The sequence below is a fragment of the Epinephelus fuscoguttatus genome, linkage group LG24, assembly GCF_011397635.1.
Source record: "Epinephelus fuscoguttatus linkage group LG24, E.fuscoguttatus.final_Chr_v1".
Lineage (NCBI taxonomy): Eukaryota > Metazoa > Chordata > Actinopteri > Perciformes > Serranidae > Epinephelus > Epinephelus fuscoguttatus.
Window position 1 is genome coordinate 17,137,889 of NC_064775.1, and position 24,040 is coordinate 17,161,928.

General features: G+C 42.4%; 1 protein-coding gene across 1 annotated transcript in view; it reads right to left on the reverse strand.

Moving 5' to 3' along the window:
* Positions 1–1,188: 1,188 nt before the first annotated feature.
* LOC125885006 (Krueppel-like factor 7) overlaps positions 1,189–24,040 on the reverse strand; it is a 52,241-nt gene continuing 29,389 nt past the window's right edge. The window contains exons 2-4 of the mRNA XM_049570363.1: positions 22,865–23,492; positions 13,526–13,649; positions 1,189–6,294 (exon numbers count right to left, since the gene is read on the reverse strand). Of these exons, the coding sequence (XP_049426320.1) occupies positions 6,243–6,294; positions 13,526–13,649; positions 22,865–23,492 (804 nt within the window). The 3' untranslated portion in view covers positions 1,189–6,242. The remainder of the gene's footprint in view (positions 6,295–13,525; positions 13,650–22,864; positions 23,493–24,040) is intronic.

Sequence of the window (24,040 nt, forward strand, 5' to 3'; positions counted from 1 at the left end):
GAAGTTGTAGTTACACAGTTTGGCCACTATGTCAAATAGACTTCAAAGTCTGGCACAGATCCTTGGGGCCTGACTCAAACTTAAAAAAAAAAAAAAAGGATTGCCTGCAGATGAACATGCATGCATGACACTGCATTCGTGAATCTGTGTGTTAACCTTTATTAATAAGTGCTGATGCAAATGTGCTCCTTTCCCTGCTGAAACACAGAACGACCATTCATTTCCGCTGTGAACTCACATACTACCTCATTTCCATCACATGGAATGGAAATGACGATCACAAAGCGCTCATGGGATGTGCGACCTTTATTAAAAAAATGACTTCATCGTTTCTAATTTCATAACGTGTCTGTGGGATTGACGTAATAGGTGTAGTTAGGTAGATAATATGGGGCTGTCTGTAATTACAGATAAAAGAACATTAAGTTCGACAGATACATGTAAGCTTCTTGATGAGGGTGCCCATTTCAATTAGGGAGCATTAAATGAAACAAAAAACCTTATGGGAGTTTCTCAGTGCCAGAGCCAAGGAGAATTAATACACTGCATAGGGCCATTTACCAGGGCATAATTACTCCCTAATTAGCCATTAGTTATTCGATTACCCTTTTATCAGCTAGTCATGGTCAAAAGGCAGGAATAGCGGATAAGTCATCACCTTGGTTGGTAACAGAAGTAATTAACATGCCGTAGCTCCCTCGGAGGGAAACAACGAGGGAATGCATTCAGGCAAAGTAAAGGCATTCTGGCCCGTTTCCTGCGTCTGATCAAAAGGAACGATAAATCAGAGGCTTTTTTTATTCATCCAGGGGTGGGTTGCTGCAAATAGCAGAAAAAAGGAGGGTGTAAATTAATTTTCCTGCCCAGTTTAACCCAGTTGGTTCGGAGATTTAACTCTAAAAAAGGCAGCAAACCTAAACCAGACAGTCCTTTAAAGTTGTCTGGTCAATGAGAATAAAAGCAGAAAGGGTATGTGAATGTACTCTGGGCACTCATTGTTAGCAAACTGAATGGCTCTGTGACTGACACTTGATAAGAAATTAGAAAATATTCTGGAAGAAGATGGACGATTAGGCGCATATTGTTGCTGGACGAAGCCACCCATTGACAGACCAGCCAAGAAACCATGAATACTCCATGCCAAACTGCTTCTACCATTTATTACACATAATTACATTCTTAAATAAAAACGATTCACCGAACAGTTCCTTGCATAGAGATATTACAATACCAATTTAAAAAAGGAATTATGAAACAAACCAGTAACAAAAATAAATCTTTCTCATTTTTCCATAATAAAGAACATTATCGTACCCATACATCATAATATACAAATGATAAATTTGAAACACTTTGTACAGAGAAAAAAAGGAGAAAGACAACGGAGGAAAAAGGTGGAGAAGGGGGCGAGGGAGGGGAGGTGGAGGGGAAGGGGAAGGGGGAGTCGGACAGAGGAGAGGAGTTGAAAGGGATCATATCTGAGAAAATGGAAGAGGGAGGAGGGTGGAGGCGATGAGGGAATGCTGGTAGAAAAAGGGGGTTCGTTTGATTTGAAATTCAGACCTGGTGGAAACAGAGGTGGTGCCACACATAGTAATGCGTGCCCCCCCCCCCCCCTCCACCCTCTGCCGAGAGCAAGAGCTGCAGTCTGGATCTCTGACTCTCACAAGGTGGCATGAAAAACGGTGAAAAACACACAAGGAGAACGGAGAGAAAGTGTGTGTATTTGTGAGGTGTTTGTGTGATTCAGGATGTGCTTGTGCATGTATGTTTTCGTATGATTGCGGGTTCAGGGAGTGTCTGCATGCATTTGTGTTTTTGTATGTCTGCAATGTGTGCAAATCCATGTCGCATGTAGGCATGAGTGTGTACATTTGTGCTAAAAAAACAGCTACTATACAGACTTTGTGATCAGTGTTTCATCAACCGGGGGTCGTCGTGTGAAAGTGTAGTGTACAAGCGGACAGAAAACATCAGATATGCAAGTGATTTTTCCTCAAAAAATTCAGAGTGCAAATACAAACAGACGAAGAACACACAGGCACAGCAGAATTGACAATCATTCATTAAGATGACACAGAACTGAACCGCATCCTCTGAGACGACATGGAACAACCTTTTCCAGAAAACACATTCACATTTGAAATCTTTGAGCTTGGGAAAGTCCAATTGTTTTTTTAAACTGTCTTGTAATTTGAGTACTTCCATGTCTTGGCTCCTTAAAGTCTCAATGAACATGAAAAACAACACATTCAGTGTTTCAGTCCAAAATCCTCAGCTTTCTATGATTGGTACAGAACATGAACAACAACAAAAAAACACTCTCAACATTCCCACACATTCGCAACCATTCAGTTCAACAGGAGAGTGCCCTGTTAAAATACTGAAACACACAAGTAGAGCTGCCATTGGTGATACAATTTTAACCCATTGGTTAAACTGCTATTCTTCATTTCATCTTCCACTTTCTGCTGAGCAGAAAAACCACAAACCTGCTCTGATATTCCCATCTGAAATGGATATTTTTACATCTTCTAGATAGAGCTGTTCCGATACCATCCACCCATTCCCAGTACTTGTTCCGATACCTGATACTCGAGTATCGGCTGCTATATACTACTAACCTATTTCAGTGTGAAAAAGCCAAATAAAATCTGTTCTCATCCCAACTCTGGCCGCTTTGTCAGTGGACCTACACCTCAAAATATGACGCACTAGGTCCCCTCTTGCATCACTTATGGACCCTCCATAACGGTATGTCAATTTAGTTTCATGCATTGTGTCTTGATAAAATACACTTTCCACTAACAGGAAATGCACAGTTTTGCTCATTACATAAAGTCATTTTCAATATGAACTTACAACGTAGGTAAACACTTCCTTTTAGATTTAGATCCTTACGTTTAGGCAACAAAAGTATGTGGTTAGGTTTAAAAATACATCATGTTTTAGCTTAACCTCCTGAGACCCTGCATAGCATACCGCTGCAAAGGATGTCTAGGTGTGTCGTGCGTGTCTGACCACTGATTAAGCAACAGTATTTGACGAGTTGGGAGAGAGAACCGATGACTGACTGTGAGCACAGATCTACTGACACAAAGATGGGGTGAATGTAATGCTATTTCATTGCAATAAATGGATAAATCATCAGAAAAGACATTCATTTAGTTTTGTAAATTTGCTGTTCCATGCTGGATTACAGTGCATCTCAAAGAAAGCTACAATGGTGACTAAGTGGCAAACTTTTAAAGTTAGTTTCTAGACTGCAGGGTTCTGGAGATATTCTAAGAATATCAATGTCCTCAGGAGTTTTTGAGTTTATTACTAAATTATGTGGTATTGGATCGATACATAGACTTGAGTACTTGCCAATACCTGATCAAGCATTTAAAGAGTATCGGAGGCTTTTCTGATACTGGTATCGGTATCAGAACAGCTCTACCTCTGCAAACCAAATCTCAATTTTTCAGTTAGTATCTATGACTTTCATTAATGCCAACAAACACAAAGAATGGTAGCATTTATAGTGTTGTAGCTGCAACCTGGATGGCCAGTGAGAATTTTTGGTCTCCTTGGAAAATAAACCAGCAGTTTAAACTTGTACCAGTTGGTTTCTATTTCGGTCACTCCCTCCTGTCTTTGCAAGTGAAGGCTTGTCACCTGGATGTTCAATATAAAAGGGAGCTGGGCTTGTTTGCACGTTTAGACAGAAAGAGTTCAATATTTAGGCGAGGCAGGAGCTTCTACTTCCAGAGCCGCAGACAGATCATGTCTAGATATGATTGAGCTAGGCTGTGTTCATACCCCGAAATTGAAATGCGCCTCTGGTATACAGAGTGAAATCAATTTACTGCCTCTCTTGCCAAAAAGCAGACTGCTGTGTGCCTCAAAAGTATTAAAAGTCTTGTAAAATAAAGAATAAACGCCTTGACATAGTTGTTCCCAATCACGTTCGTAAGAATCCTGACAATCTACTTTCGTCCAAGCTGCCTGTTTGATTTGTGTGCGCTTGAGTTGAGTCGATGATCATCCCAAAATTCATTTTATTTGTGGATTAAAGACAGAGCAAATGCTAGATTTTATGCCTCTTTGTTCTGTCGGACAGAAGTCAGATCACCAAGGACAAATGTTAATTCCAGTTTTCTAGGAGAGTATGTACGTGTCTCGTGTGGGTTTCACTTCACTGCAGTTTCATGAGCTGATGGGGCAGTTATCATTTGCTGACTGAGCAGATATGTTCCTCCCCTAACCCATTTCAGCCACCCACTGAAATCTGCACTCATGACCTCCCTGCTGGTCCAGTATGGCCAGTAAAATGTCAAAAGCTACCAGCCGTGACTAGCTAGTTATTCCAAGTCACTCCTAATGTGAAAAAGAGAAACTACCATCAAAACACAAATGGTGTCTGGTATGATCTTACCAACCACACACAAGTGTTATCATGGGCCCAGGAACATGTACAGACTTACAACAGATACATTCACATTGATTTGCTCTGAGTAGAGCCACCCAATTGATTGAATTTGTGTCTTCCTACAAGTCCTTCCGTGTCCAGCAATATGCATTCAGACATACGTATGGTCAGGAAGTCAGCAGGAATGTTCTTAGATATGCATAGGGCCCGATTAGGAGAGCTGTTGAATGCTGCTTTTCTCTGTGATGGAGTCTGCGAGCTGCTAAATTAGAAGAGTTCTGCATGGGTGGTGCAAGCAAGACAAAAAAACCCTCCTCAACCCAGTGACTTGTTGGGTGCCAATCACTCTCAAAGGCCAAAGAGATCATTTCAGGCATCCACAATAGACACTTTTTTTTTGGCTGCATCCATTTCCAATGTGTTCTTCAAAATGGTCTTTTCAATTGTCTGTTTTGAACAAATAGGAGAATCTTTTCTTAGAAACAATATAGCCTTTATCATACATAGTGATCTTGTTTGTGTTCGGTGTGCTATCGCAGTCAGCTAGCTGCTTCAACTTGTGCATGTGGCTGTCCGCACTTCGACGGCACATGGAAGCCAGCGTTTGGTGATTCCCGAATTGTCTCCCAGTTCAAGACTGTGGGGGCATTTTTTTTTTTTTTTTTTTACAAAAAGTTTGAGTCAATTGTGCAACAGTTCCTGACAACAACTCTTAAGAGCTGATATCCTGGAGAGGGAAAACACTCTCAGGAGCCATTTAGCATCCCTAGAGACGCTCGATTTCAGATGACATTCTAGGAGATGAACAGTCTTTCCCAGAGTAGATTACTTAGCCTCATCCAGTGGTAACCCTCAATGGATGGTGTTCATAAAGCAAGCCAGTCCTCTGGATGACCTCAATCAGTCTTTGAAGCACATCAGTGCAACACACTCCCATCCTCAAGTCTTTGAGAAATCCAATCTAATGCTCCGTTCAAACAAGTGCTCCAATGCCATCGAACCAGAAGGATTTATAAATGGATCCAGTTGGCAGATGTGACAGAGGTCAGATGAAAAACTGACAAATTATTATCTGTCCTATATATAAGATAATAAACCCTTTGGCGATTTGTAAAGGCTGTGGCAGATTTGAGGGGTAGAAAGCCAGCTTTCTTGCTCGCTTAGCCTGTGAGATGATGCTGTTTAGCTACTGTTGGAAATTCACTATTCTCCTCAGCTCAAGGTACGTTCTAACAAGAGGAAATCTTGAATATACAAACAGCAGTTCTGCTGTTAGCGCACTGAAATGACTATACAACTGGTCCAGTTTGGCGTTGGCCAGCCCACTGGTGCACTGCTGCATGAACAGGGCTGACATTTCGGGAGCGTTTCGCCGAGGGACGATTGCAAAGACTGCAAGGACGACTACAACAAAGAGCTGCCAACTACAGGCACGTGGTCCACCATTCATCGTGTGACATCCCCTCTGAGACACATACGGAGGGTGGGATGGAGCGTCTGTATCGTCCACGCGACAACACCGGGAGACATTTGTGAGATGACAACGTGTCACTGTGGAATCATGGACCAACTGGTTGATCACAGATTGACAGAGCTACTTAGGATCCGTCTGTCTGCCTGTCTGTGTTACTGTCTGTAGTCAGCGTCCCTGTGTGGTGCTTCTCCCTCCAGTCCAGAATGGCCAAATATGGTGTTTTTTGAGTCCATCCTGCCGTCTCTCTAACATCCATGGTGTTATTTCTCTGCAGATGATGCTCCCTCTCCTTCTTCCACTCCGCCTCCATCCCCTTCCCCTCTCTTCCACTCCTGCTGACCTCTCTCAAATTCCTCAGATGTGCCTCTTCATGTGTAGCGCCAAGTGATCTGACCGCGAGAAACACCTGCAACCAAAGAGAGGGAAACAGAGAACAGCTTGTTAGCTTGTTACCAATGCAGGGGGAAGAAGTTTGTTTTGTCGATTGAGCTAAATGTTGCTGTTAGCTAGTGAGCGCTGAGCCACTAATGCACACGCAATTAGTATATGTGTAACTAATTCATAATCAGCATTTTCAGCAGCACTCCTAATGACTTCAGCTGCGCCATGAATAACTAGAGAGCCCACAGATGGATCTGTTGAAACAGTGTGGAGGGGGGGGGAGCAGCACGCAAAACATGTGCTGTAAAATGTTAGCTAAATTAGATGAATCAAAACCTCTCATCTGAAATCAGGTTTACAGAATTGCTGGAGCTGCACAGTGAAAACCTGCTCGAGAGTGCACTGGCCTATATTTTTTTCAGTGAGTTTTTAAAAACGTTTGATTGTGTCAACCTGATTGCCACAAATTGACATAATGTATGCTTTTAGCTGGTGTTTTGTTTATTCCATGCATGCTTGCGTAAAGATGCAACACCCATTATAGGAGACCTACTTTTTCATCACTGCTACTAGATCAACAGTATTTTACTGTTGCATGCTCGCTGAACTAATACTACAGCTCTGTTCCCCAGAGGAGTGCTTTTCAAAAGGCAAGTGTTGCTTTCTTTTAGGTAATTGGGAGCTGCATGCTCTGGTGATTAGTGTGTTAGGAAATATTTGAGATAGAGACTTGTTTTAAAGTTCTAAAGTGGTTTAGTTTAAGAATGTTTGGGAGAAAAAACGAGGCAAGACAGGACAAAATTGCTCCCAAGTTGCCACATTTTCTGAATGTTCTGAATTTTCTGATTGAAAATTATTGTGTTTAAAAAGTCTGGTTGTTAAAGGGTAACTCTGATATTTCTTTTTTTATACTGGACTCTATATACTCTTTATACTCTTTATACTGTCTTTTTAAAGGTCAATTTGTGTCTCTTTGAGGTATTTTTGTGTCTCTTTGTAGTTTCCTTGCATCTCTTTGTGGTCATTTTGAGTCTCTTCCTGGTCAGTATGTGCTAATGTGAGTGACAATATGTTTCAGTATTTCCACATTCAGTCATTGACGACTCGCTGTCATTAAATGTGCACTTTCACATTTCCACTTTTGCTGGCATCACCACGCCAAACTAAAGTGAAGGTGATCGAGGAAACAGGTTCAGTTATTCCTTGCCCTACAAACCATTTATAAATCTAAAGTTTTGGCACGCAGTTCCTTTGCAAAAGAGTTCCACCAATTATTTTCCCATGTTTTGTGTTGAAGTAACTCATGGAGATTTTTGAAATTGGTCCAGTATTGAGAAAGATTGCTGCAGCTGCCAGTTGCAAAACAGGCTGTAATATAATGTTAATGGGCAATTGCGCACTGTCAGTGTACGTAAATTAAAGTGCTTGTATTTGCCACTGACAGGCCCAGATAGTTATTGTAAGTGTCTGACAATATTATAAAAGGGATCCATACAGAGATATACCTTTTTGTTAAAGAGAAAGATAAAAAAAAAACACAACAAAAGAAAACAATGTACAGAGCAATCTCAGAATTGAGCTTTGGATCATTTTTTGATCACAAGAGCAATTGAACACAGCTATCCAAATGAAGATTTTCTTTCATCACAAGTACGGTTATTGACAAAATTACTCGGATGATACTCGTAAAAAGTACACTACCTGTACAGGATAGTCATTTCATCTGAGTATTTGGCTTTGTTGTACTTCATTCTTCATACTGTTTTGCACACATCCCCTGGTCAACATTAACATGTATTTCTGATATTATTTTCATTTTTTCTGTTCTGTACATATTTCATTCAAATTCCTTGCATATGCAAATCTACTTGGCAATAAAACTGATTTAGATTTTGACAAAAAAGAAAGAGTAAAATCCCTTTTGTTTAACCAGAAACAATCTGTTAATCTGTTTTAACAATCACTAGCTCAGGTTTGGTTGAAATAAACCCTTAATTCAACCAGTTAGATGTGAAATAATGCTGGCTCTATACACGCTTAAATTACTGTTTATTTGAATGGAGTCTGGTGGGTTTGGGTGTGGTGATTTCAGGGCTGTTTCTGGTTAAACAAAAATGATCTTACTCTTTAACAAAAAGATCTATCTCTGTGGGGATCCTTTTCATACTGTTGTCAGGCACTTAGAATAACAATCTGAGCCTGTCAGTGGCAAAGACAAACACTTTTAGTGGATGTAAACTGACGGTGCACAAATGCCCCACGTGGTTACATTACATCCTGTTTCTCCGCTGTCAGCTGTAACACACCAATCGCAAAAATAGTTGTTCCCATTGTTCACTTAGACATAAAAACATGGGAAAATAGGGTCCAGGTTGAAAAATACCAAAGACACCCTTGAAAGCAAAAAAAAAAAAAAGCAAGTTGGTAACCTTTCCTCAAATAAAATAACGTTTAAAATTAGTAAAAACTTCCCTTAACCCACTCTGTTAAACCAAAAATCATTTGAATATGAGGCCCCAGTTTGGGAGTCAGACTCCCTTTCACAACTCTGCAACTGTTGATTTTTTTTATTTATTTTTTGGACACCAGTTTCAGTTTCCACTGAGACAGAGGCAACTGTCTAAGATGTCTAGATGAATCAGTGTTTGGCCAAGAGGGGGAGTTACACTGTGATGAGCCACCAGTCATCTGTCTTACTGTCACACCTGCACATATATCTGTGTGTGTGTGTGTGTGTGTGTGTGTGTGTGTGTGTGTGTGTGTGTGTGTGTGTGTCTTCTGCAGTAACACGAGCGTGTGCGCGCTGACAGACACATGTGAGATTAATGAACGGCTCAGGAGACGTGCAGGGGTGTTTATGTGTGTGTGTTACTGTGAGAGTGTGTGTGTGTGCTTGGTGAGACAGATGGTAAAGTATGAGTCACGACTCGGGGGCACGACACCAGCTGGCACACCGTGGGTCTGTCTCCTCCTCCCCTCCTTCCCCCCATCCTCAATCTTCCACCCCGTCTTCTCTGTCTCCCCTGTTTCCCCTCTTTCTTCATCTCAGCAGGGTGTATGTGTATGTGTGCGTGTGTGCTGGGCTGGAGGGGTTGGGCGTCTTGTGACACATGACAGAGGTGGGCCTGAATTAGGGATGTGCCTGCAGGGGGGGTCTGGTGGTGGTGGTGGCGGGGGAGGTGGGAAATCAGGGATGAGCAGGGAGGGATACTGTATTTACAGTCTGTCCAGCTGAGACCTGATTAAGTTGACACTGCTTGGCCCTCTGCTCCCTCACACACACACACACACACACACATGCACGGATGACCAAGACACACACTCTTTCACACACAGTAGTACCCCAGGTGAAGAGTCATTTCTTTTTGTCCCTTCATAATGAAGCCATACATGATTCAAGAGATCACATATTCAATAACATGCTGTATTGTGACCTATTATCAAACTGTCTTAGAGGCTGCAGGCACACACACACACACACACACACACACACACATATATATATATGTATATTTATTTACATGCAGTATATTTTTTGACACCTTTGTGAATTTTCAGTGTCTTTTAATATTGAGAAAAAAACTGCAAACGTGGCAAAAAAAATATAATTTAAATGAAATTAAAAATAAAATAATTACAAATAATATCATGTTATGTTGGGAGCTGGTTCACACAAGATAAGAACCTTTAATACCAAAGAGTGCACTCACTGGATCAGGATCCACAGGTCTACCACTGGTGACCTTTTAAGCGAGAATAAAAAAATCTAAATTTTCGGATTCCAGCTTCCTAAATGTGAATATTTTCTGGTTTATTTACTTTTCTGTGACAGTGTACTGGATATTTTTGGGTTGTGGACAAAACAAGATGTTTGGGGACGTCATGTTGGGCTGATCATTTTCTAACATTCTATTATGCAACCAATTTATGGATTCATCAAGAAAATAATCAAAAGATTTTATCGACAAATGTCAAATGAACACGTACCGACCAGGAAGAGACTCAAATGACCACAAAAAGATGCAAAGGAACTACATGGAGGCACAAAATGACTACAAAGAGACAAAATAACCAAAAGGAGACCCTGAGCAAGACAAGAAACAAACTAATACAAAGACACAGAAAAACAGAAAAACATGCAAAACGGCTGCAAATACATGCAAAATAAACAAAAAATTAAGTGTGTGTCTTACTCCTGTGGAGGAGAGGTGGTGGGGCTGTTTGTCTCATGATCCACCCATGCTCAGGTGTCTCTACAGTATTTACACCAAAATATTAAGAAAGGGTTTTTCAATGTTTCTTTAGAATCTGGCCACAATGGTGTTTTTTTTTAGTAAAAGAACTCCATGCAGCATTTTATTAAAATATAGATTTTTCAGTCTAATACCTTCAGAATGACCCTTTTCACCCAAATTTTCTTTTACCCCGGGTCCCTTGCCTTGTGGCTCCTATAGAAAATATTGCTTCGAGATCCCAGAGGTGTCACCGAGGGCCGGATCACAGACAGAGGGATGTAATTAAAACGGGAGTAAAGATTTTTGTGTCTGAGTCAAGCTGATCTTTTCATAATAGCCCTGAATGTTTGATGATTTTGCCACCGGAGCCCGGCAAATTAACATTTTGCTGTGGTTCATAATTAAACAGGAGCCAGAGCGACTAATTAAGACGTAGAGTCACAGGGCAAATTACATCGGATCAAGTCTTCAAAGGGACAAAGCCATGCACCTCCACACCTCTGTTAAAGATTAGGAGATTTTCTCCTTTGGAGGACGGTAAACAGGAAGTGGACGAGGTAGAGATCAATTTCTGAATCACCCCATCCAATAACCAATCACATTTTAAAGAATGATTTTCAAATGGTTTGTGTGTGAGTGTGGCAAACTGCTCTGCTGGTTGCTTCTGGTCAAGGACACTCGGTGCTTGGGTCATAGGGATCAGACCAGGAATCATCCGGTTTACAGGAGCCAGCATGAGGCTTAATTTACAGTAACACACACACCTGTATCTTGGGTCACAGTGGCTCTGGAAATCCCCTAAATACATTTTCCCTCTAAAATGTCACACACCAAAAGTGCTGCCTTTTTCGAATAAGGAATACTTGATGAATACTAACTGTTCTCCAATCAAAGTCAAGACAAAATCTGTAAACCCAAAAAAAGTCGATAGCTCTTTCCAGTATTAACAAATGTTGCCCAACATTTTAAGATACATATTTTTCCTCTTACCTGTCGTGCTATTTATTGATCTAGATTGTTAAGGTGTGAGGTGCAGAGTGCTGGAGATATCAGAGATGTCTGCCTTCTCTCCAATATAATGGAACTAGATGGTACTCAGCTTCTGGTGCTCAAAGCGCCAAAAATACATTTAAAAACTCAACAGCAATCTCTCTTTCCAGAAATCATGACCCGGTTACTGAAGATAATCCACGGACCTTGTTGTGAGCTGTTTCATGGAGAAACTTTTTTCTTGCCACTTGCAACCTGTACTGTATCATCGAGCAGAAGGAAGCATGCATCGACTGCTAGCTCATTTAGCACCACTGAGCTAGCTAACATTACAGCTCAGTGGAGGAGGACGCCATTTATGTTTACATTATGTCACGAGCACAAGCTTCTCATCCATGAGTAGATAAAAGCTTCATTCTGTGCAGTGATATGGTTGGCAGGGGTAGTTCGGAAGTAAAAAAACGAGTTCCTATATAAAACTGCTCATAACACATTGTCCTTTCATTCCTATAGGACAGAAAACATTGATTTCCATTGATTTCCAAAACAAGTTATATGACAGACTCCTATTTCCAGCCTCGCCAGCCATGAAATTAAATGCATTTTCCCACACTCGCTTTCTGCATGTACATACCAGCTCCCATAGCAGCTCTTTTTCTCTGCTCCTATGGCAGCTTGACTCCTTACCATTGATACACAAAGAGAACTAGTAGTGCTTGAGATCAGATTTTCATGTGAGATATCAAGTTTCATTAGGGACTTTCCACACATGATTTTAAGCTAATACAGAGGTGGAGGAAGAACAGATCTTTCTGTAAAAGTAGTAATAACTTTGCATTGTCATCTGACAGACAGTCCCCTTCCAAAACTACACGGTTACGTAGAAAACACATAATGTTTTAGCATTAATTAAGTGCTTTTGTCACTAACATGTCATAACATATCTGCTGTGGCACACATCACGTACATCACTAGCATAGCATGCTACACATAATAGCACACTAGGCTATGTTGCTATTCAGAAAAGCCAATGCTGACTTTGGGACACAAACACCACTCTCTTGGGTGAAAGTCCTGTGTTTGTTTGACCAATACACCACACCCCCTCCTGACCACCCTGTATGGGCTTCTTCAATATTTGTGCAACATTACGCAGACTTTGCCACTTTTCTTATGCTACGTTACATCACTTCACTGCTCCTGTAATAATTACTACTGCCACAAGAGGGCTCCATTAAGAATGGGTCGTACTAAGGTGCTTGCAAAGCTGACCTATGTGGTTGTTTTTTCAGTAAGAGTGGCTTGCACACGCAGGTCTCTGGATTATCTTTTGAGTAACTGGGTCATGATTTCAGAAAAGAGTTTTCACGTGTATTTTTTGGCACTTTGAGCAGCACAAGCTGAGCGCCAACTTGTTCCATTATATTGGAGAGAAGGCAGACATCACCATTGCTGATATCTCCAACACTTAGCATCTCACACAAAACAAATTTAAATTGATAAATAGCACTGCAGGTAAGAGGAAAAATATGAGTTCTTGACTTGGGGATGAACTGTCCCTTTAAGTTTAAATTAATATTCTATACCAGTGATGTGTGATAGTGCTAATGGGTTCTACAGTCATTTTACACCTCTGTCCCAGTGTGAAAGCAGCCTCCATATCAAGGCCATGTAACATCATGTGGGGAGATGCACTATTAATATGCTGCACAGGGCCTAATGTCGGCATAGAGCAGAATAAGCACCCTTTGGATTCCCAATGAAAGACTGAGCAGGTTGGGTCTTGCGTGTGTTGCAGAGGAGCCCACATTAGTAATCCTGCCAGCACACTTTTAAACTGGGTCAGTACCAAACACATTTGGGTGTGTTACCAGCATCTTGTAGCACTTCTTTACTAAACCAAACTGTGTACAAAACACAATGGGGAAACATGGCCCGCTGCGCTACTGGAAGTACTTCAAATAACCCTTGGAAAATGGAAGAAAAACATACAAGGGAGAGGGAAGGAGGGAGAGGTGTGTTTTGACAGACCTGTCACAGTGGTTGCACTTAAAAGGCTTGGCGCCGGTGTGTTTGCGGTAGTGCCTCGTCAGCTCGTCGCTCCGGGCGAATCGCCACTCACAGCCCTCCCACGAGCACTTGTACGGCTTCTCACCTGGGGGATGGAAAAAAACACATAAGCACCTGTTTCATCACTTGTCCACCAATCACACGCTTATTTGTCTGCACTTTTCTGTGGTCATGCTGGTGCGGAATCACAAATCCAAATATTAGATACCTTCAAGGTGAGCTGCAGAGATTCTATATTTTATAGGATAAAGATCCCTGTGCCTCCTTTCACTTTTTTTAGGGGCTAAAAAGAGAGCAAAGCAATGCTTAACACAGAGATGGAGAAGCTCCCACTGGTCTCCAATCTTGCTGAACACGCAGAAGAGGAGTAGAGGGTAGAGAGAAGTGGAGCGAGAGAAGAAGTGGAGAGGGAGAGGAGGGAGGGGTGGGGGGGGGGAGATTAGAGGCAAGGTGGATGAGAGAGTGAGAAGAGGAGGTGAGATGAGACCAGGAGAGGGAAAAGAAGAGTAGGAGAGAAGTGCCGCAGAAGTGGATTAAGGCAGAAGAGGCTGCAGATATGCCGGCAGGGGAGAGAGGGGGGTGATAATTAGGCCAGTCACACGGCATAATGGCAAGGAACCTGCAATCTGCCAGCTGCGTCCAGCTCGAAAAGATGTCACCTGCATCAGTCACATCCCATCTGGACCGGTGGCTCGCGGTTGAATACAGACACACTGACACACTGACCAGCTCTGCTTGAGTGGCTCGGGCACAAAAACGGGCTTAATTTGTTGAATTATCAAAAGGGACACAATCAATGGATCAACTGCTTTGTGAAGACGTTGAAGATTGAGAAGAGTGTCGGGATAAAGCCAGCATTAGTTTGGTGCCATTATCTGTACCAGCTGTTGTAGAAAATTCACTGATTGTGCGTGGATTTGTTCATGGAGGCAGAGGGTGAAAAATCAATAATGTATACAGTATTCCTGCGTTCCAATTAAAGGAACGTTTCTGTGCTGAATATGCCAAACACGAACAGCAATTCCATGGCGCAGCCATGTCACAGAGCGGCCCATTAACAGGAATCATGTACGGTTTGATGGTGAGAAACAGAGGTTCATAAGGTTACAGCCGTGATGAGGTGATAAATAAACCAGTGAGAAAAGGCTGACCTCCAGTAGGCAAACCCACCACTAATGAATTCATGTTGATAGCACTTAATCAATTATGATTTATTCTGACTTTTTTTCCCTTTAACTACATAATTTTAAACTCCTTCTTACCCTTACCTATAATCCTACTAGTTACTGAATTAACTATCAAAGGGCTGTGGGTGAAGTAATAGCACGAGGACAGCCTCTTCTGTGTGACTTGATCCACTTTAATGTCCGAAAAAGAACGTAGGACAACTGGACACCGACAACAATAGTGGCATCTCACATCTTATATCTTATTTTATATCACTCTGCAAAACTTAATCATAACTCTCATTACCTGCACATAAGGTACAATATTAAATAGTTCCAAGTTAGTTAACATTAAATGATGTAGATGCAAAATAATGAAAAGAGAAAACAAAACAATCTACTGGATACGTCCTCATGAAAATTAATCTCATCTAACACTAGCAATCAGCCCACCTTTCTAAGTTGGAGAAACTTAGAAATTGACAGATTTTTGGAGCCCAGTCTCACTTAAAAGTAATCGAAATGTTACACTTAGGTAGTGACTCGCAGCATCAGAAACAAACAAAAAAGGCGTCCTTTAACGGCAGCATGATACGTGCCCGGTTGGCACTATAGTTTAATGGCACCTGGCGGTGTCAAGGGGAAATGCGGTGGAACAAGGACAAAAGTTGAGGCGGTGAAAGTCTGACTAGGGCGGGCGGGAGGGGTGGTGGATGGGCCCAACAAACACAGACTTTCACCCATGAGAGTGGTGTTTGTGTCCTTTAAGATTATAAAGCCAAATCCTGTTCTTTTTTTCCTAAACTTAACCATGTCCATTAGTTGTTGAAGGAAGAAAAAACATCAATTTGCAGTGCTTAGAAAGAGACTGTATGTAAAAGTTAAATTTCCTGTGAAAACTGAAGTGTATTTTGAAAGAAGACAATGCATGTAACAGGCAGAACTTGACACGGTGTCCCAGATCATCAACGACCAACACACCCAGGGTACCGTGCACGTCAAATGTGATCGTGGAAAGTCCAGGACCAAACATCTATATGCGACAAGGTTTGAGTGAGAATGTGTTGATTTTTAAATATATGCAAATATCGCAACACAAACCTTTTCAAGGAGGTGGTTAAAGAATGAAAGAGGGATACTGTCTTAACACATCTTTTAAAAAAATCCCATTTTGATGCAAAGATGCAAAGGGGCACCAGCTGTTCCACTTTTCCATATTGTGATGTGATTATCGACATGTAAAGGCATGTAATCGGAGTAAGCATGGCTGTATGTAAACAGGAATATCAGTGGAATACTAGTTTTAATTAGCCATGTGAACAGCTTAGTAGGAATGTTGTCTTTTTTTAGAATAAGGACAAAAATTGAAATATTTTGTCTATGTAAAAGTAGCCACTGTTCAGTAGACATTTTTTTAGGTAATGGAAAGGTGTAAAATTAAAGTGCTTTTGGTTTAGATATCCAGAAATTAGCCATGTCCCCTGCTCTCCACTCTCCATCCATGCATGTCCCTTATGTGGACATGTATCCCTTCATACTGCCTCACTTACACCCGGAGCAGCAGGTCTGGGCCATCCCGCTCTGGCCAATGAAATTCCCGGGAGGCAGGGATGCCTGAATGTGTTGCCTAGCAACGGAGGCGAGGGGGCGGGGTGTATGTGTGTGTGTGTGTATGTGTGTGTGTGAAAGAGAAGGGGAGGGGAGGTGTGTGTGTGTGTGTGTGTGTGTGTGGGGGGGGGGGGTGCTGAAACATGAGGAGGCAGTAGTCAGTGCAGCTGGCTGGATCTGGCAACGGCACGCTGCCATGCCACCGGCCAATTACCGAGCACGCTGGCAGAGCACGGAGGCAGTTGCCTAGCAACGGTAACCGTAGAGCTGTACAGGGCAAGGGGGGGAGGTAGGAGCGGGGGGAGGGTAGCGGTGGTGGTGGTGGTGGTGGTGGTGGTGGTAGTAGTGGTGGTGGTGCAGGAGAAGAAGAGAGAGGGGGGGCACTAAGAGACCAGAGCCTGCAGCAGTACATAACCACTCAGCTACCGACTCCTCCAACGATACGCTGCCCCCTGTTACCTAGCAACAGAGCCCCCCCCCCCAAGATGCCCTCGTACAAACAGGCAAGTAGAGCAGGTGCACGCTCGCCTTCTCAAACACACAGTCACACACAAACTGGATGGGGAAGGTTACTTTTTAAATACAATGTTACATACAGTCGGACTGATTGGCAGTTTAAAATGGCAATCAGAAACCTAATCCACGGGATTAGCCCCGACCCGGCAACATAATCTGATTATGCTCTGTTACTTTTGGATTACTTTGCCTGTAAAACATATAATGTAGATTATGAAGCTAAGTGGATTATTTCTTCTGATTTAAAGAATCAGGATTGTGGACAGTGCTGTTGTTGAGAAACATCATTTATTCTGCAGTATTTAATAAAATCCCCATCAGCTGACACCATTCACTGGTTTCAGGCAAAAAATGATGTTCAATCAAAATGCTTTTCCCCTTCGACTTTTTTTCTTTTTAAGTAATCAAATAAGCAATAACATATTTCTCATCAGTAATCTGATAACTGGGTGTTTTTTGAGTCACTGTAATCCCATTAAGTGTAATCTGTTACTTCCGAATGCTCTCTAGCACGCGCGTGCATACACACGTGCGTGCCCTCGCTCCAGCCTCTCAGGTGCCAGTGTTGAATTTAATTGCATTCCCTCCATTAACCGGAGCCGAAGCAGGGCATCCGGGTCTTGGAGGTCATTAGAGAGGCTCTCGGAGAACACTTTACAGGCTCCTACACACAACTAGCACTACAGATATGGCAAAAGGGAGAGGATGAGGGAAACAGGTTTAGAGAGAAGAATGATAGATGGGGGAACTGATGGAGAAATAAAGTATGTTGGAGAGAGGCATGAGGGATGATGGAAAACTAGGGCTGGAAGATGAACATTGTTTGTTTGTCATTAACTATGTATCAAGAAACATAATTGCACTTATGAATGTCATGATTAAATTTGAGTAAGACAGAGTAATGTCAAGTTACCCACTAACACAATACAGTGTCTTTATAAACGTGGGCTAAATTTGGTTATTTTTCTGTGGAGACCCAGCCAATTCTACTCAACAATTACCGTTTCTTTGACTTGAACAAGAATTATTTTATCTGGCATTATTTTGTGTAGAAAGACCAAACACTACATGGCTTTAGGTAAATGGACACCAGACTATCACACATGGTTGCAAAACATCTCCTTCCCCTAGCCATATAGCACATCTACATTAAAAACAATGAATTTGAGGGCACAAAAACATGGCATGCATAGCATAGCGCCACTTCCCACTGTGAAAAATCAGCATCCAAGATTACATGTCTCCCTGATGTTAGCATGTAGCTACATGTAGCAGTTTATATGCACCTCGGGAGTGACTGTAACGGAGTACAGTGGCATTTTTAACCATAAAAAAAAAACACCAGTTAAAGCCTCTAAACCAAAATCTCTACAATTGGACATGTTCCAGCAAGAATATAATCCAAAATCTAGAGGAAATAACAAATTGGCAACCAAGATCTTCCCTAATGTTGGCATGTAGCTACATGTAGCAGTTTAATTGCACTTGATGAGTGACTGTAATGGAGTACAGTGGCATTCTTGACCATGAAAAATCACCAAGCTTCTAAACCAAAATCTCTACAATTGGACATGTTCCAGCAGGAATATAATCCAAAATTTTGAGGAAATAAAAAACATCAGTAACCAAGATCTTGATGTGATCATGATGATCCTGATGTTTGCATGTAGCTACATGTAGCAGTTTACCTGCACCTGGGGAATGACTGTTATGGAGTAAAGTGGCATTTTAAACCATAGAAAATCACTGGTAAAAGCGTCTTAACCAAAATCTTTACAACTTGACATGCTCCAGCAGGAAAACAATCCAAAATCTGGGGAAATTAACAAATCGGCAGCCAAGATCTTCCCTGATGTTAGCATGTAGCTACATGTAGATTTGATGATCTACATGATGATTTCAATGTAGATGTGCGACAGGCGCTCTCAAACATCAGAACAATGCCGTTGCGATGGCTGTGCTCTGAGATAAGTGGAGTTCAACTTTTGGAACGCAGCAGCACATACCGCATGTCATGTGACGAGGAACATTATTTGAAACTTTAACCACTTTTAATATGAACATCATCACCGTCATTGTAACATTATATATGTGACAGAAAATAAGATTAATTAAACTACATGCCACAAATACTATCTTGAAGTTTAATCTATAGAAAACAAGTGCAATATTTTTCTCAAATCGTTAGCCTCAGCCCAGAGAGAGTGAGAGAAAGTGAGTGGCAAAAGAGCAAAGCAATAAAATAAGAGCGTGCCAGAGAAGCATATACAGAGACAGACGTGTTAGACTGATATAGAGCGAAATAAGGAGAGAACTGCAGAGAGAAAGATTAGAAAGAGCGAGAGAAAAAGGCAGATGAGGAACAGAGGGAAAGAGAGAGACGAAGAGAGAGAAGGCAGAATAACCCAACAGTCCTCGTGTTTTACCCGTTCCCTCACCCTGCCCAAAATCTAATTGTACCATTCCTTATCTGCCATAAGCCTATTCACAAAAAGCTCTACAGGGCACTGTCATTTCAACTCAGCCCGTCTAATTCCAGATTAAATCGTAGCCTTTTCTCCGTCAGTAATTTATGGAAATAACAACTAAGAAAAAGAGGATTTGAGTAATGACATCTTTAAACTTGTCAGGATAATGGCTCAGTGAATGGGGGAGCCTGTGGCACTGCTGTCTCTTTCTGAAGAGGGTCGCTCTACTGTACCCCCCTACCCCCGCCCCCCATTCATGTCTTCTGTCTTCATCTACTCTTTGTTTCACTCCACGTTACTATCTCCTCTTCTTCTGCCTTTTCTTTAGCTTTTGTGTTTTCTTTGTGTCATCTTATGTCGACATTCTCCCCCTTTTATCATTCCACTTTCCTGGTTTGAATAACAAGAGAGGCGTTCTTTGGGTGGATGCTTTTATCCAAAGCACCTGAAGTGGCAAGGATAGGTTCGGGGGGAGGGGTTTCTCCAGAAACAGAGCCCTTTATGAGGCTATATATAACATTATTGTTTCATTAAATCATTATATCATTTTCTCCAACAAATTACTGGAGAAATAAAGGCATATGCTACATAAGCTCACAATTAAAATAGTTTAAAAGGTGATGGTTTGATCCAAAAAGGGTCTTTTTTAAGGTGTACTGGGATGTAGAGTTTAATATTGTCCTGAAATTATTACTTTTCTAGCTGTTTTGTTAGAGAAATAAATCAAGTAAGTCATTTTCCAAGAAAAAATGCCAAAATTTACTAATTCCAAAATCGACTTATTCCAAATTCCTAATTCCAATTTCTAAAATTTGAGAATTTGCAACTTAAAAGTATCTCTGTTTGGTCAATTTGCAATATGAAGATTTAATATGAATCCAAACATCGGATACTTGAGATAATCTCTGAATTTCTGATTAAGCCATTTAATCCTTCTTGTCTATCCCTTGGCTTGTATGGATATTATGACTGGACAGCACCGGTGGCATTGGTCTCCCAGTGCTGGCCCAGTTGGCATGGAGCTTAAGCACATGGGGATGCAAACATGCCACACTGGGGAAATCAATGATCGCGTGTCTGTGCCCTTTGTTCCAGTCAGGCTGATGCCCAAACCCGTGGCGCGCACCGCCAAGGGTGTGATCACACATACAGCGTGTTTTCTTCATCCTTAACATATAGTCATTGACAAGTTGGCTTTATTTATATTCACACCCCTGAAAGTACAAGCCAGGGAGAGCTTGTGGTAGAAGCTTGTGGAGCTTCTAAATTGGACAGCTTTGGTGATCTGTCAACCATTACGTTTAAGGGTTTAGATGGTGGGTAGCAAGAAAATTTAATTAGAGCTCCTGTAACTTCATTTAGCATGATGGACATCCTTGCTGTATCTCCGCGGGGTAAAACATGCAAAGAAACAGCTTTATATATTAGAGTCAAGATTGTAATCCACCATACATTTAGGGAGGCTTTTAGATCAGGGACCTAGGCCACAATCCAAATACACTTGATCACAAAGTCCAGTTTGTTTGATTAATGTGAACACTACCGTACCACCAGTTTCTGTTCCTCCTTCATTATTACTGGAGTAAGCATACAGATGGATCCCTCATGACCTGCCCCCTAAGATTATAATTTACCTTTATATTTGAGACATATTTTTCTGGTCTTAGAATGATCCCATCACTACCCCTGCAAAATCAAACAACCTCAGACTGAGAACCACTGACCTAGACTTACAGTATAGAACACATAGAGGACGGGTAGGGCCTGAAATAAACCGGGGAAATGGCAGCCTATCCAGGTCAATCCATCCATCACTGTGCAGTTACTCAGACGGAGGACAGCTCCCCGACAGGGGTCTGAGTGGTTTGGGATTGAGATGGAAGAGCGGGAGAGTTATAGCTCCTGAACCCCTCCCCCCTTCCTTCTTGAGAAGAACCTTGACAAGAAGGACCCATCCTGGTTTGGCACAGAGAAGTACTTCGGGTAGAAGGAGCAGGATAAGATAAGTGGGTTTTCTTAAATCATCACATTTTTATCTTATGTGGTGATTTTTTATATGCCAACAAGGGGACCAGGGTTTAAGCCTGTTCTGTGATTACTTGGCTGTTTTTTCTTTGCATTTCTTATCACTTTGTGTGCATTTTGTACTTGTTCCAAGAGTGTGAAGCTGAGGGATTTTCCCCAATTATCTCACGTCAGGTTATCTAGGAATTCAGAAAGGAGTCCGGCCTGCAGGGGTGAATGAATGACTGGAAAAGGGATGGATGCATGCAGTGCTCACATAAACCATGGACTGATGTAAATGCCTGCACTGAAAGCAGCCCACATTTTATGTCTCTTGTAGGAAAATGCAAACAGTCTCCACTCAAAGACCAAAAGAATTATCCAGATGCAAATTGCCCCACAGAGCATACATCTGTGATTGAGTGGCTGAGATTTCAAGGAACCACCGCTGCACACACAAATTGATAGAAAGCTCCTTCATTTTCTGTGTTCAGTACTGACTTTCTGGCTGTGTCTCCTTCAGTGTGCAACAGCCATTTAGCCTCAGGACTGAGCCTTTTTAGCCTGCCATCAACAATGAGTGTCAATCAGGTTTACTACCCGCAGGTGTAGCAAGTGGCTACCTCTTGGTAAGAGAGGTGTCCTCAGAGCTGCCTGACTGAAACTCTCATAGGATCACTTTCTGACATTATATCTAAACTAATATGGCCATGTTCATGAATACAAATTGTGTAAATGTATGTCTCTGTACAACTCCTATCAAAATAAAAAGAAGCATACACATTTACACAAAACAATGTATATTAATGTGAGCAGCGTGGGCAATTCCATATAATTATATTGAACCAGTCTTGAGGCTAAATGACTATTGCACACTGAGGAGGCTTTGCAGAAAAGTCATTTTGCTCCCTTGTGTCAAGCACGCAAACTAAAAGTTTAGAAGTAATGATTGATTTGATAAACAAACTCTTAATGTGCTTGCAAATAGCAGCACGATACTCCACCTCTAACAAAGTACTACTACTACTGCTTTGTCTTTCACTTACACGAACTGCTGCTAAAACCACATTTTCAAAAACACTTTTGCACATGACTTAGGCTCAATTTCATTTTATATTTTAACCCCCACTCCTCATTTTGAGAGCTACCTTGCCCCCTTGGAACAGAGATACAAGGGGTAGTGCTTGAAAACTTCCCCTATGACATGGGGCAACCCTTCAAGACCCTAAAATGTTATCGTGGTGCTTGCTCTGTAGGCTAATGTTAGCATCCTGCGTTCCTACCCTGCCATTCTTCACTGATATTAGAGGAGAGGTTACAAATACAACTTTGCTGCTGGTCTTAAGTTAAATTCCAGGCATCATATGCCATCAAATAGGGGGGATGCAACATGGAAATACATTAAATGTGGGACTACCCTACCCCTCTATCCCAACAAGAATTGGGTTACCCTACCCCTAGATGTGAAAGTATGAAACAGAAGGGTAAGGGCTAAGTGATGGGGCAAGAGGTGTATTAGGAGTGGGTCCAATTCTCACCTGTATGTGTCCTCTGATGGGCCTTTAGGTGGGAGCTCTTGGTGTACACCTTCCTGCAGCCGTTGAATTGACAACGGTGGATCCTCTTCTTGTTCTCCGGTAGCTCCCCCACCCCGATAACACAAGTCGCCCCCTCTTCTTCGTCCCTCATTCGAACAGGGAGTGCGTGCGCCGCCACCAGCCGGGCCGCGCTAAGCCCCACCTTCCTGGCCACCAGCTTCAGGGTAAGTGTCCCATCAGCTGAGGCTGTCAGCGTCTGGTTGGGTTTGACGAGGTGCCTGCCCAGCTCTGGCGACGACGGTGGCGTCAGGGAGGTGACGGCGCTCAGCTGGGCCTGGTGGACCCCTTCCATGCCCTCTGCGCTTTCCAGCCCCTGGCCCTTAGGTTTGAGGTCTCTTTTCATTGCACCAGTGGAGGGAAAATTCTTCCGTGTTGGGCAGAGGAGGACTGGAGGAGGGCTCGGGGGCTCAGGGAGGCTGGGTAGGCTGGGGAGCAGGGCGTCCGTCAGCTCTTCCTCACCGTCCTCCTTCAGGTAGGCCGGAGTTAGGAGGCCATCTAGGTCTTGGTCGAAGAGCTCTGACAGACGTTTGGGCTCTGTCTGCAGATAGCGCTCCAATTCTAGGCAGGTCTGCAGGAGAGAAAGAGGGAGAAAAGACTCAGGTAAGTTCACGCATTTGGGCACTGAAAATGCCCGTCCTCACTCTCAAATACCACTTGACAATTTCAACAGCCATCAGATCATCCGATATGCCTTTACACACTGCGGAGAGAAAATCTGCGTGGTGCCATCCACTCACCCAGACAGGCAACTTAGCAGCTCTGCCAGCTGTCACATGTGCACACGCACAGATAGCCACCAAGACAGCCAGGATTACCTGGCAGCTCCGGCTCGACGGCTGATTACACACTGATTGATTGCAACCGCTGTAGTGTGGAACGAAAGCGAGCTGGAGTGGATAGCGGGAGGAGAAGTCCTAAACTGAACAGAACTCCTATCAAACAACATTTTATAGAGCTTTGACAAGCCATGTGTGCACCGGCTTCCACTGAACCAAGATAGGAAGATTTATTCAGCTGTAGTTATGGTCTGCTTCATCCCTATTACTCCAAACACCTCTCCCCTTGGAGGGCAAATAAAAGGCTACATCCCCGATTTGTGTGAACTGGCATCCCTGA